The 14,701-nt window shown below is 38.9% G+C and overlaps 2 protein-coding genes across 2 annotated transcripts; both read right to left on the bottom strand.

Annotated features, from left to right (window-relative positions):
- Positions 1-205: 205 nt before the first annotated feature.
- Positions 206-6,533, bottom strand: LRRC66 (leucine rich repeat containing 66). Its single transcript, XM_009866847.1, has 4 exons — positions 6,053-6,533; positions 4,805-4,974; positions 3,924-4,254; positions 206-2,808 (listed from the first exon to the last, which is right to left on the bottom strand). The coding sequence occupies exons 1-4, from the start codon at positions 6,531-6,533 to the stop codon at positions 206-208; spliced, it is 3,585 nt and encodes a 1,194-aa protein (XP_009865149.1).
- Positions 6,534-9,359: 2,826 nt separating this feature from the next.
- On the bottom strand, positions 9,360-13,152 carry SGCB (sarcoglycan, beta (43kDa dystrophin-associated glycoprotein); the record flags this gene model as incomplete). The annotated part of the gene is made up of 5 exons (XM_009866846.1): positions 9,360-9,829; positions 11,163-11,294; positions 11,591-11,782; positions 11,891-12,076; positions 12,943-13,152. Coding segments are annotated over 5 exons (924 nt in total), but the record flags the coding sequence as incomplete, so codon positions are not given.
- Between the last annotated feature and the right edge of the window lie 1,549 nt (positions 13,153-14,701).

Raw genomic sequence — 14,701 nt, 5'->3', positions numbered from 1 at the left:
CCCCTGACATTCTGTGATTCTGTGAATCTAGGCTTTGTGCATCTCATTGTTAAGTCTAATTCCGTAACTTGGATTCTATAACTACTTGTACAGAGGGGAAGGAAACCACCAAACCCATGGTCTTTAACAGCTACACGCTTTATTTTATTAAGACACAATAATTTTTGTACCTACTATATGACATAAACACTACAGGAGCTTAGTATTACACTTCTGTGTCTGAACTATTGAAGTTTGTTTTCCTGCTTTGCAAAACATTAGCAAATCCATCAAATGCTCTTTTCTTCTTAACAAAAAATTGTCCCTGTCCTAAATTGGTCTGACTTTTTTGACTGAGTTTTTCACTCAAATTTTGGAGGTTGCTGGCCGTTGTAGAATTTATCTCCAGTCCTGTCAAAGTACTGTCATCCTCTGTCTGCCTGGAATCAGTGCTTTCAGAGATATTTCCTGTAGTCTTTTGTGGGAATGAACAGGAACTGTATTGTGTGTTTTCACTGAAGAAGCCTTGTGGGACTGAGAAGGAATATGTATCCTCATCACTCTGATCCAGGTGCAAATGATGTTCTGTGTTGAAGACTGGTTGTGTTTTTGCAGAAGAGTGAAGATGCAGCAGATCTGCTGTAAGATTGCAAGACTGCATTTCTTTGGGTAGGCTACAGTTGCTGGGATCCTGTAATTCTGTGTGTGTGTCATAGTTTTTCTCATTAAAACCTCTTTGCATTATATCTGCATAAGTCTTAGTTGTGTTCACCTGCTTCCCCTGTGGTAGCAAGTCATCTTTCTCTGTACTAACTGTAAAAGGTTTTTCACTTGTGTGTTCAGGCAGAGACAGAAGTGATGACTTGCTACTGGAATGCAGTAGTGATGATTTTTGAACAATTTCATTCAAATCAGTATCAATGGGAGCAAAAATAAAATCACTATCCTCAGATGTACTTGTGTCTGTTCCTAATATAATGTCCCCCTCACCATGATTCTTTTCAGAGGAGTTCCTATCTGTGTACTCGTCCGTTCTTCCCTCTAGTACATTTTCTAGTACATGTTCAGTGGGACAGAAGCTGAGGGAATGCTGAGGTTCAGTGGGAAACCGATACTGCTGCGATTCAGCCTCTTCAGGAGTGTCCTCTCTATCTGTGTCATATGTGGGAGAATGTTTTAATGAAAGTAAAATGCTAACAAAATCTGTACTTTGGTTGTGGAGAGAATCAGAAATAGAGGTTTGTACTGTTGACTCTGCATTAGTAAAATAGTGAAATGTATCAGGAACTTCTTGATTTGAAGAACTAACGGGGTCTGAATTGGACATGCTTACCTGGTCACTACATTTATCAGTGTAATGTGATGTTGTTGCAGGTGTGATGGTATCTAATCCATAATCAGTCCTGGTTTCAGAATACACATTGTTCTTGTCTCCATTTTTCCCAATATGCCGAAGTTCAAGAGCAATGTTTGGAGACTCTAGCAATGCTGAGGACTTCTCAGTTCCGCTGTTCCTCTTGGCTTCTTCCACCTGGTAGACTGGCAGGTTGTCACTAACATCAGGTTGTTCCGGTTCAGAGTCTGCTAAAGAACTACAGTCACTCATTGTAAATGGAGTCCCTTCATCTGAAGAACTATTGTCTGAAGCATCTTTCTCATTTGTACATTCTGTTTTATAGTTGTACTCTGTAAGAGGAGAGCTTTTTATTGTTTGGCAGACACTTAAAATCTCAGTATTTGTATTTCTCCTGCACCTACTGGGTAAAATAAAATCTCCCACATCACTGTGTATGTTGCTGTTCAGACCAAGTTGTTCATCATGGCTTTGTCTTCCAGACATAAATTTTGTAGTGTTTACGGGTTCATTATGTGAAGTAATACCTTTTCTTTCAGGAGTGTCTCCATGTGTGTGTATTGTGGAAAATGGAAAGCGAGTTTCTCCCATGAAGGATAAACCCAACTCTGAGGAGTCAGTGTGATTTGAGTTAGAGTCAGCATTCAGTCTTCTGGGTAGGGGAGGGAACCTGCTCTTTGAGTCTTCATTATTTGTGTATTTTGAATCTTTCTGTAACAATATGTCATTACTCGTTAATATTCTTGGCATTACTTCATTGCTGTTCTGGTAAAAGAGTCCATTATTGTCAACATTTGTATTTTCATCATTGCTGATAGTTTTGATGTCTGAAAACAGTGGGGTTTTCTTGACATCGGTCTCATTCTTGCTTTGTTTCTGGTACTGCTCTTCCGTATTTGGTGCGTGTACACTGCTACCAATGACATTTTCTTGCAAAACAGAAGTTTCTGGGGGAAAAAGGCACGCGTTGCTTGAGGAATTCTCATCACAAATGAACAAATTACGCTGCCTATTTGTTGGTTTGCTTGCAGAGCACTCGCCGCTCAAGGTTTCATCTGAAAAAGCTTGATTAGAATACGTATGTTCTGAACCTGAATTTTTGTTTCTGTGCATGAGTCTCCACAGGCTCACAAGGTAGGGTCTAGCAAAAACACCCAGACAAAAGGCGCAGACAAATGTAATGAGCACCGAGAGGCAGACAGCCAGTGCAAGGTCTTGCTCTGTTCTTCCTTGTTTAAAAACAGGGTTTGTGTCCCGGGCTTTTCTAACCAAAAATGTTGAAACTCTTTCTTTCACCTGTATATTGTAAATGAGATAGTTCTTCTTTTTTGTATTAGAAATACACAAATATAACCCTTCAGCAGTTTTCTCAGCATTGTGTATCACTAAATTACTCATTTTATCCATTGTAATATGAGGAAGACCATTATCTTGTGAAATTCTGCCTTTGGGTGTCCACCAAGAGACTCCATTACCTGAAATAAAAGAAAATACAAACGAAATCAGTCTTGAAAGTATAGGATACTTGGTTTGAAGGGTCATTACTTCTATAACAGCATATTCTGCCCTATCTTTGATATTTTTAACTATTCATTTATAAAATCCATTTTCTTTTGATCTATGCATAGTAATTTTATAAGTTCCAACTATAAGTTAAACCATCAAAATATTCCCCCCTCAATTATTCCAAATTTTACTGAGTGGAGGCCACGGCTGGTTGTTGGATTTTGGAATATGTTTCAAGGCTGTACATACACCTTTGCCTTCGGATCTGCTCGCGCTCTCGGTTGAGTTTTGGTGCGATCCACTGGGTTGATTTTAATCTCATGATCAGTTTCCGTGACTTTCCTTGTTACTAGACGAGGTGGGTGGTGTTTCTGACAGACCCTTGGGGTCCCCCATTTGGGGATAAAGTGATCCCAGAGGAAAGCCTTACCACCTCAAAGTGCTACTAGTCCACTAGAGTTAAACCGTTTTGCCTTATAGCACACAACAAACACACCTTGTACTTTAACTTTGGTCTTAGTTTTCTAACTAAGACTTTGCTCTTAGTTTTCTTTCAGCTCTGTCGATTTTGTCACTTGTACTTCAAATGTTCTGTATTAATTGTAAATGCCGAATTCACGTCTTAAGTGTGCTGCTCTAGCTGTACTTTTTTTTAGAAGAAATAATCCTTTCCCTTGCAGATAATTCATTTTGCTATAACTATTAGAAGTACTGCTGTATCCGACAGAGTTTTATACATGGCCCAGAAGTGCCATCCCACTGTTCGCGCCTTTGTTTGCATTCCAAAATTAGCCAATAAATTTTCAATGTATTACTGAAATTTATTTGTGTATGATTTGGCATAAGTTATTAGTTTAGTGTAAGGAAGGAAATTAAGACTTTTTTTCAGAAACATAACTTTCAAATATTCTAACCTGTGCATTACTTTATAACAAAGTAATTTGCGTGTTAAGTTTCTGTTCAGTTGTTTTTAAACAGTATCTTTAGAAACTCAATTTTTAAACCAGATTCCTTTGATGGGATTTCTTTTTCTGCATGCATTTGGATTCTAGCAGCCTATGGATAAAGTCCCAGCTTTACCTACCCCTTGTGTTGTCCAAGTCACAGTTTAGCACCGATGTCTTCCCTGTTGGGATTACAGCTCTCTTGAGCAAAATGTGTCCGCTGCAGTTTAAATGGAAACTTGAAAGGTACAGCAGAGGTTTCTGTGAGTTTTTGGCAGATCTATTGTATGAAATACTCAATTTTTTCCTTGTAGAGTCAAAAAGAAAGTGAAATAAATGTTTGAAAGCGTTCAGTCTGCACTTAAATATCCAGGCATTATTTGACAAATCCACTTCAAGTTGAAAGAAGTTCAAACTGATTAATATCTGTGGTAGAGGGCTTGTCAGAGCATTTTCACGGAGATCCAAAACCTGTTTAGAAATAATTCAGAATTAATTTTATAAGCATTACAATGGAATCCTAACTGCAATATCAGTAACATTTATTTTAGTATACAAGCACTTTTGCGGTTACAGGAACAATAGATCTGGTTAGGATTTCAAAAATATTGTTCCAAGCTTTTCAATTTAAATGGAAAGTTTAAATTGTGGTTTATTTAAAATTCTCCCATTGTAGGGTACCTGTGTGTGAGTGGGAAGCCGCAGGGCTCTCACCACAGTAGGAGTGACGGTAGGAAAGGACATGTGTGTGTCTAAACCAGTTATGGACTGGTTTCTGGCATCAATAAGTTGTGAATTTATGGTTACATCCTGTATATTTACAAGTGTGTGTGTTTTTCTACTTATGAAAAGCAACTATATATTATATAAAAATAAATACTACTTTCACCATTTACTTCAGTTTTTATAATTGTATGCTAATATAATGATCAAATACCACTGTAATCATAGTGAATAGTTGATAACTAATCTTTAGTGGTGATTGACACAACACATTGAAACAGTTGTGTTGCTTTACAACCTGTAATTTCTTGAGATCCCTGAAGGCGTCTGGATGAATTTTAGTTATCTTGTTGTTTTGCAAGTTGATGTCCTTCAGCTGTGAACAGTTCTGAAAGTCATTCAGATCAATCTGTCGAATGCCATTAGATGACATATGGACAGTCTGTAAAGACTGCAGCCAGCCTAGTCCTAGGAAGAACAAAATTAATTTACATTTCTTGTTCTTGTTTTCCCAGTTGTGTCAAGTGGCGTTTTTTTTTTTTAAGGACGGCGGTGATGTGCAGCAATTTGACTTTCAGTGTCTAAAAACAGAATCTCTTATAGAAAAAGATTGATCTGTCTGACCTCCTGAGGCATCGCACAGTGTGTAGTTATGTTTATCTATCAAATCAAATCTGCATCAATGTGTTTTATAACATAAGCTTTTCTATACTGTCTATATGGAACCTTACAGATACTACAGAGTGATTGAGCAAAACAGCTTCCTGCATGACAGAGAATTATTTAGTATCAAAAAAGGAGAAAATTAGAACTTCAAGGAAATGATCCCGTGTAAGTGCAAAATTATTCCCTTTGTCTGACTTTGTGAGGTAAGTGGGGTTTTAGTTTGCCTCCCAGTATTTTCAAAATCTTGAGTGAATGAACCTGATGATGTTATCAGGGATCAATTAAATTCAGCAAATAGAGCATAGTGTTGCTTGTACTGCATGCAGCTTCTGCTTCATTTAAACACTGTTTGGACCATGTGAATCATCTCTTTATGACAGAGGCTGCCATAAAGGCCACATGCCCAGCATAGTTCAGTGAGAAGCCAACACTTTCTGAAGTCTATCGAAACCTTACCGCCCCCTCTTTTGTGTCACTTCAGTTGAGTGTCAGAAGTCAAGAGTATTGACTTTCTTCTGAAGCGCAGTACGACATTCATTATCCCTAATTTTCTCGATGTTAAAGTTCATGACTGGGTTGTAGAGGCTGCTATTTTTCTGAAGATCCTTCCCTTTTGATAGAATAAGGAAAAATACTGCTTGGGCACTCAGAAAATAAATTTGGTTCTCTTTGACCGACATTAAGGTATTATGATTGCCCCTTAGTCTGAAACCACCGATCTGCCTCAGTCTCTATATTTGCACGCAGGTGAAACTTTACCTCACCTTAAGGAGAGCTAAACGAGATGGTCGCACTCTGAATTCAGGAAGAGGCACCGAATCATACCCAAAAGCAACTTAACCTTTGGAATCGAGGTCCTTAAGGATTTTGAAATGCTTACCTCTTGGAACTGTATTAAGCTTATTTCTTTCAACTGACAATACTTTCAAAGCAGGCAGGAGACGATCAGCTTTCCTGTGTGCAGGCGTAGCTGTGACAAGTGTGAGAGTGCCGATGGCGTTACTGTTGAGGTTTAGAGTTTCTAAAACAAGTAAGTTTCTACAAGTAGTTAAGGAGAGTTCAGAAATCAGATTGTGACTGAGATTCAGGTGTTTTAGCATCCACTCTTCATTTCTTCCATCAGTGCACAGGAAAGTTTTAATATTATTGTAACTGAGATCAGCTATTACCGCTGTTTGTGGTATATCTTCTGGGATAGTAGATATTCCAGCAAAAGAGCAATTCAGTAAGAACTGCCCATCCCACCAGCAGTCTGAAGGGTGAAGTGTATCAAGAAGAATCTGCTGTGACTTGCTTCCCACTGATCCAGGAAGATTAAAGTAAAGGGCCATAGCTATGACACTCAAGTGAAGGTTATCCATAGTATCTGTGTGTAAAATGTAGAATCATGGTAAGTTCAGCATAACAAGAGTTAAATAGAAAGCGGAAATACTTGGACATTAAAGAAAAGTCAGCACTAAACAAATACTCAAAGCATTACCAACCTTCTGCCTGAAACACTTAGTTTTGGAGCCCTAGGTCTGTTTCAAAAAGAACACTCCTTAACTGGTAACCTGCCCCCTCCCTCCACCTCTCCCAAAACCCAGTCCAAACCTTTTCTTTCTTTTCCAACCCTTCAGTCAAGAAATGCAGCTTCTCAGGAGCTTGTGAGCTAATGACAACTGAGACTTTTGAACTCTGCTTCAGGTATCACACACAATCACCACTGAGCAAAGTCCACCAGGTACAATCCATGACGAATAGACGTGGAATGATTTTCATACTTACAGTTAATAAAATGCTAGTTTCCCTGTGAATAATACAACATATAAGTCTAATGAAAAACTATGTTCTTACAAACAACACTTCAGAACCACAGGTGCATCTGAGAATTTATTTATTGTTTCACTTCAAAACAAAGGTTAGAAATTCATCTGTCTTTTGCCTGTTGAAACAACCACCACCTTTACATAAGCTGAGAACTCTTCACATGCAAGTTGTTTCAACATACCCAGTATGGTATTTTACACACAGGCATGTAAGATGTACTTTAAACACACAAAATCTTAAGTGCATCTGTGAGACTCAAATAAATAACGTGCCACACAATGTTTTAAAAACATACAGAAAAATGTACCTTAGGCAGTTAGAAGATAGCAAATAAATGCAGAACACAAGGCACGTGTGGTGCCAACATTTCTCAAACTGTGAAGTCAACAAAATATATTAATGATACATAAATAATGGCTAACAAATCAGTAATTTATTTAATCTGGTATTTGCGTGATGGGTTTTGCTACATTTTGACAAAAAATCCACACTTCCAAACCCATTCTCCAGACCATGATTTAAGAGTACCTTTGCAACAAATCCTTCAGGTATGTTGGGTACCTTGATAATTGCAAGGATCCGATGCTGACATATAGGCATGTCAGTATTAACCAGAGAAGAGCATTAATATGCTCTCTATGTGTAATCTACTTGACTGACGCAAGATGTGTCATTTTCAAAATCTATTACAGCTTTGAGGATACTGCTGCTTATATTTCTGTGTGTTTATATATTTATATATATATATAAAAGTAAAGTGACAAAATTCCATTAGCATGGAGTGAAAATTCTAAAAATGTTACAGTTTATTTCCTCCTCTTAACTGTAAGAGATGCTAATTGAGGCACCACTTGGCAGCAAAGATGTGAACATGTACATGTACGTATCAACTCTAGTAAAATGATAAAGTTCATGAAGGCAGTACGCAAAATGTTAGTACCTCCCCATAATCCTTAACATGAGCAATTTAATGGTTTTTGCTACATTTTACTCTGTTTATTCTGGTGTCCACACCCCAAAACCCCAACAACTACTGAGTATCGACATCTGGCTTTGTCTTTGAGCAATGAGGGAAACAGGACTCCCCTGACCTTCCACATGGTGTAATGCCTGACCGAAGGATCCCCCTCTAAAAATCACTGCCACCCCTAAACATCCTGCATGAGGACTGACTGACTTCAAGTAAATACAGGACTCGGGACCTTAGATATGAGGTTCTTGATGCAGCAGAAGCTGATTTGTATTTAGTGGAACACTATGTACTTTGAGACGCATAAAACAAGTGTAGATAGTTTATCTTCCCATTACAAATGACCAATTCTGAAGCTAATGTGTAACCAAGAGAAGTGTGTGCTTATCTAGAAGAACTTGTCAAAAAGCTACTTGTGAAGTGACCTTTGTGGCCTCCATTATTAAGGTTACTTGATGCTACTGCAAACCCAAACTGTTTTAAACTGAAGAAACACATGGCATGGGGAAAGGAGAAACGTCAGAATGAGCTGGTCAGTTTTCAGTGCAGGACACCTCACCTCTGCCAAAGCAGTTACAAAGCTGTAAAAGTTTCTTTAAGGCCCCAGTTCACCGCAGACACAGTTTTACTGGACAAACTGAGATACCCATGTAGTTACTCTGCTGTCATAGGATCCAATCCCATCACATTTAGAGTTACAGACCTGCAGTTTAACTTAGAATTTAATTCTGAGGATCTCAGTAATGCATCAGGACTGACAGTCATGGGGAAAGAGATCCGATCTCAGACATTGCTGCCATGGTCATGCTTTAGGTTATTACCTGTCAAATAATGGATTCATACAATGCTCACATTAAAGCACCCAGCAAAACACTTTTTTTGGGAAGTGAGGAAGTTATAATTACATCTTTTAAAATGTACTTCTAATATAATCATGTTTTATAAATACTTCACATAAATTAAGCAACCATAGAATGCCTAAACCACACAGACGGGGAGTTCAAGCCACACTTCAATAATTGCAAGACTTTCAAAACTGAAGTTACTTTTCAGCACTCGCTATTACTTTGCAAATATTATTAATACTAGCCTATTTTTTTTCTAACAACATGAGAATTTAGGGCAGAAACAATGCAATATTTTAAAGTGAGTCTGCCATTACCCCTCTCTTAGTACACCTATGGTAAACCACATAATTTTAGAGGAAATCATTATATTAACCTTTGACAAGAAATGAAGGGAAGACAGAAACCTACCACTGCAGCCATCCTAGATGAGTCCACTTTTGACAACAAATCAACATTCCTTTTGCAGTTGTGTTCTCAGCAGGCCTCAGGGTCTTGAGATGTAGAACAAAAGCTTCCTCTAAAGGCAACTGAAGGCAGTCAAGATTGTTGCTAAGATCATATTCTTTAAATATATTCTACTGATCCCAATTCAGGAAGGTGCTTCAGTGTGTGTGTAGGCTGAAAGCTTTACCAAATCAGTGCCACTCCTACGGCTAACAGGATGGTGACATAATACTGCTGAACGTAACAGCCTTTGCTTAAAAATATTATGTAATAAACGTTAGTATAAACTGCTGTAAAAACAGAACTCTGCGAAGGCATGCAATTACTTCATACAAATATATGTAAACACAACAAGAGAAGTCTCCTGGTAGTGGTTTGTGTTTTAGTGCGTGGCTCCACACGGATTGACAGAAGTCTGACACCCCATATTATAACCTGTCACCTGAACCTTGAACAGGGTCCCGTCCGCGCACATGCAGAGCTTGAAACGCAGCCAGTTGCCGTTATTAAACTGTTCCCCATAAGAAGAACTTGGCAGTCGCGATGGGCTGACCATCACAGTTCCGTTCAGGATAATGCTGTTTTCCTGTTAAGAGGGAGAAATTAAAGAAATGGTACTGTAGGTGATCCTGCTCTGGCAGGGAGGCTGGACTAGATGATCTTTTGAGGTCCATTCCAACCCCTGACATTCTGTGATTCTGTAACTTCTAATTTAAACAAGTCAGGACAATTCTGAAAAGGATGATCTGGTTTAACAAAGAAATGTCACCTTTAGTGTGGCTGTCGAAATCAGCAGAACAAAAGAAAGTACATATGACAAGGTTTAATTTTTAACTAAATTTGTGAATGCTCATGAATTTCTCAATTTTCAGTCCTATGAGCAGAGGCTGAGGGAGCTGGGGGTGTTTAACCTGGAGGAGACTCAGGTGGGACCTTATCACTCTCTACAACTACCTGAAGGGAAGTTGTAGCCAGGTGGGGGTCAGGCTTTTCTCCTGGGCAACTAGTGACAGGACAAGAGAACACAGCCTGAAACTCCATCAGGGAAGGTTTATGTACAGAGAGGGTGCTCAGGCACTGGGATGCACTGCCCAGGGCAGTGGTGGAGTCACCGTCCCTGCGGGTGTTAAGGAAAGGCTGGATGTGGCACTTAGTGCCATGGTCTGGCCAGCATGATGGTGTTGAGTCATAGGGGACTTGATGATCTCAGAGGTCTTTTCCAGCCTCAATGATTCTGTGATTCTCAATTACAGTCAGCTGTGTACTTTATTATTCCAGTGGTAGATCAATACTGGGAGAGGCCGCAGCTGTGTGGCTTTTCACTTTACAGACCTATTACCAAATGCAGTCAATCTAAAAACATGGATGTGAAATGGGAATCGTTGTTTGAGTTTAATAAATGAAATTCACTCACACATGAAATAAAAGTGCATGTATCTCTGGTTTTATCCCCCTTTAACCTTTTTCATCATTCCATGTGCCCTGCAGTCTCCAAAATTCTTAAATGAATGTTGGTGAGTGCTGCGGCAGCACAGAAGGCAGTGCTCCTAACTGTGTGCTCTGTCCCCTGTCAAAGGCTGCTGACCCCAGCAAAGCCTCCAGAAGAGGAGATCATAGAACCACAGAATTGTTGGTACTTGTTTCAGTGCAGAGGCCAGAAGCTTAGCTTTAATTGCATTGTGGGGTTTTAGCATTTTAACAGTAGCAAATCACTGTCACCTGAAAACTGCTGAACTACTAATTAACAACACAGTAATAAACTACCTGTTAAAATCCTACTAAAGAGACTGAGTGCAACTAAGCTGTTATGTGTGACTACTTGATATAAAATGTGAAATCGTATAAAGCTACATTGGTTTATTGTCTGCCAGAATTTGAAACTAAGCTGTTCAAAAAAGATGCTGATTTGAAATACTTACTGCTTTAAGTTCCATGTTACCCCCCATTCGAAACTCAATGGTCTTTCCTGTGATGAAAACACCTTCATTTCCACGGACAATAGCACGGCCGTCTACCTTTATGTTTAGATCACTGGTCGCATTGCTGGTTATCTAACAACATGAACAAAAAAAGTGTATTACAGATCAATGGAAATGTGTTCACTTGCTTTTGTCTAAGTGACTTTAATTACCTTAAAAATGTTGCTAAACAATTTAATAAAAAACTTCTTAGTGTGATTTGCATTTTCAGAGCAAATCTGAATCTAAATGTACGTTTACCTACGTTTAGTCAAATTTCTAAATACACCTGAAAGATTGCATTAGTAAATTTTTTTTCTTATTCTACAACTAAGTCAACTGGGTAGCAAGCTTTTATAAAAAGTAAGTGGTAGCTAAAAGAGACATACCCTCTCTGTAGAGGCCTTTTGTACATTCAAGATTTTAACTCCATTTGGCAGATGAAACTCATGAGTTTCATAGTCTGTGCTGAACAGGGTATTTTGTGTCCGTGGGTCAACAAATTCCATGCCAATATCACTGGTAATAGAAGTTTTGTCTTTTTCCACACTAAGCTTGGTTGTTCCTTGCTGAAACACAATCTTCAGAAACAAGGTCATGAGGTTAATGATGCTGCAAATACCGTTTATTAACCACATGAGTAATGCCACAGTGTTTATAACAAACTTTCAATTAATGATCTAACTTACAGGCTGATTATTTCCAGTGATCACCAAATCTTCGTTACGCCTGCCTCCTACAGTGCTTTTATATAATGGATGTATAACACCCATGTCAGAAACTTGCTTAAACCGCAACAAGCCGCTCTCATGGAATTCCATACTGTCGCAACCATTGGGACCAATTCGAATCACTGCCCAGATGACCAGTGTGATCTGAAAGAGAAACACACCTGAAAACTGTTTTACTTGAAACGATTTTTACTTGAAACAATGTTTTACTTGAAACGATTATTAATGGTAGTGTTTAAGCAAGCTTTAGGTGTGAATTTGCTTTAGTCTTGCTGGAAACATGAGAGAACGTTTAATGATGAAAAGCATTTTACATGATTTTTAGACTCATCTGAAATGGTAACTAAAAGAATTCATTTATATAATATGTATGAAATTAAACCATGTCCATAATTAAGTATTTTTCCTGTTTAAGGGTAACCATGGTATCATTAGCTAAACATATTTCCTGTGCAGAGTAGCTCAGCTCAGGATATATTTATACTTGTACTACAAGAAAGCACCTTCAAAGGTGGATGTCCTGTTATGAAAAATAATTCATTAATTCTCATTGATCAAGCAATAAAAAGGTAGTAATTGAAACAGTGAAGGTTTAAAGTGCATTGGCTGATTAAGCTCATGTGCAGCTCTTACTGTATGTAAAATGTTCCTGGCATAACAGTTTATCCTGAATGCATTTGTACTGCATGTCTAACACTTCGCCTATTTGCTGCTCCTGAGTTTCAAGAATGAAGAAACGCTTTCAAGGTTCCTAATTCTGTGTTGCTTAAATGGTAGGTTTCTTGCTGGGACTATGATAACTGAAATAATCACATCTGAACTTGTAAGGTTCTTTCATCTAATCTTGCTCAGACTACAAAAGATGTTCTTTTGAAAGAAGAAAAATGAGAAATATTGTTCAGTGCATCTTAAGTCCTTCTCAGCCACACTGGAATAAGTTTTACTTCTCTAATAAACCATCAAAATTAAATACCTCCTAATGTTGCTTAAAGCCTAAGTATAATACTCACAATCAGATTGATGACAGCCAAAATAAAAAGAAGAACTATCACACAAATGGCCAAGTTGCCTTTCCTGCCACGTAGGCCCGTCTTATGGAGACGGTCTTCATCAATTGGAATGTATCCTGCTTTAAAGTTACTGTTGTGCTCCTTATTAGCATTCCTGCGTTCCACAGCCTTCTCTCGCATAGACTTCTTCACCGGTCCATTAGAGCTTTGCTATAATACAAAGCATGGATTAGCTGTTATAAGGTATGTAAACCCACTGAAATGATGCACATCTATGTATGCAAAAAATACAAATCTGAATTGACTAGTAGAATATATTAGATAATATATTCAATATTCTATTTCAGTTTGCCACTCTGTACTTAGAATACACAATTACTACCACTGCTAACACAATGACTAAAATTAAAAGCCAGCTATTTTCAGACAATATATGTTTTTATATCTAATTTTTATCATGACAGGAATTATTAATGACATTGTTAGAATAACAAAAACACCCCACAAACAGTGGTAAAGAACTTTGTCAAATTTTTACCTCTTAGGGATGATACAGGCCATAATCCTGCAAGTTGTTCACCGATACACAGGATTTTAGTTCTCTCCATGCTAATATGGGATAGACTCTGAATGAGTCTGTCAAAAAGGAGTGTGCTGGATACAGTTTTCAAGTTAGTTTGATAGCACAGGGTTTGTATTCCAATTCTATTGCTTGCGTGCAGCACTAAAAAAATGCTGTAAGGCTTCAAACCTGGCATAGGGAACTTGGAGAGACTAAGTTTCAGTTAATCATTTAAAGTTCCTAAATTGCAAGGGATATCCTGTCAGTGTAACAAATCAACATGTAGAGGAAAGTCTTAGCTAGTCACAGGGAAAATAAACCTTTGATGTATTTTTGTAACTTTGCCCAAATTTTTGTACACCTCCCTTGAATGGAACAGGTTGCTATTTAAGGGTTCAATTCTTCAAAGAACGGGCTTGATCTTTTTGATGGGATTAAGTTTGTTCATCTGAAATGAATCTGGAAGCTGCACCTTAAGCTTACTGCAGTTGCATGTATCTATACTCATATAACGGTAAAAATGTCTTGTTTTCTTCTGTTGCTGAAGAACAAGGAAATGGTGTTGAGAAAGGTGCTTGACCTGAACAGGTTTATGGAGGGCTTCCTGTTCTGGAAGCCACTCTAACCCTGCACAAACTCAGAACAGACTAGGCAGCAAAACTGAGAGGAGAGGTCTGTGTGTTGGGGAAAAGGCAATAGATATCACGTTCAGCAGGACAGTAAGCCTCTTGTCCCGAGGATAACGTGCTCTTGAATGGATGTGACACTGAGGTAAAACTCTGGCGTCATTTTTTCACCTGGTAAGGCAGCACAACAGAAAATAGCACCAGGCCTGGGAGAACACGGCTGAAACAAACAAGTGCTGGAGCATCCCTGCAGCACTAGGCCGTGCTTCCTAGAACACTTGAGGCAAGGCTGGTTTGGGACCCCTCAGGAATCCGGGGCTTCCCACCAACTCCTGCCACCGGTGCAGACGCACATGCACACACTCGCTCTGACCAGAAGTCCCATGGAGATGCAGGAGCTCCAGCAAGACGAGCCCCTGCACAGCTCGGGTGCTTTTCCCTCCAGCTTGTGCCGTTGCTGACAAGAGGCCCCATCCCACCCCTCGCACTGGGTCACAGTGACAAATGGAACTTCCACTCCCTTCGGTGTGAGCCTTTGGATGGATCCTGAGCCCGAATCTAAGCTTCAGTC

This window comes from Apaloderma vittatum, unplaced genomic scaffold (assembly GCF_000703405.1).
Source record: "Apaloderma vittatum isolate BGI_N311 unplaced genomic scaffold, ASM70340v1 scaffold33153, whole genome shotgun sequence".
Classification (NCBI taxonomy): Eukaryota; Metazoa; Chordata; class Aves; order Trogoniformes; family Trogonidae; genus Apaloderma; species Apaloderma vittatum.
The sequence above is the reverse complement of the archived record's forward strand: the minus strand, read 5'-3'. Positions and strand labels throughout refer to the sequence as shown.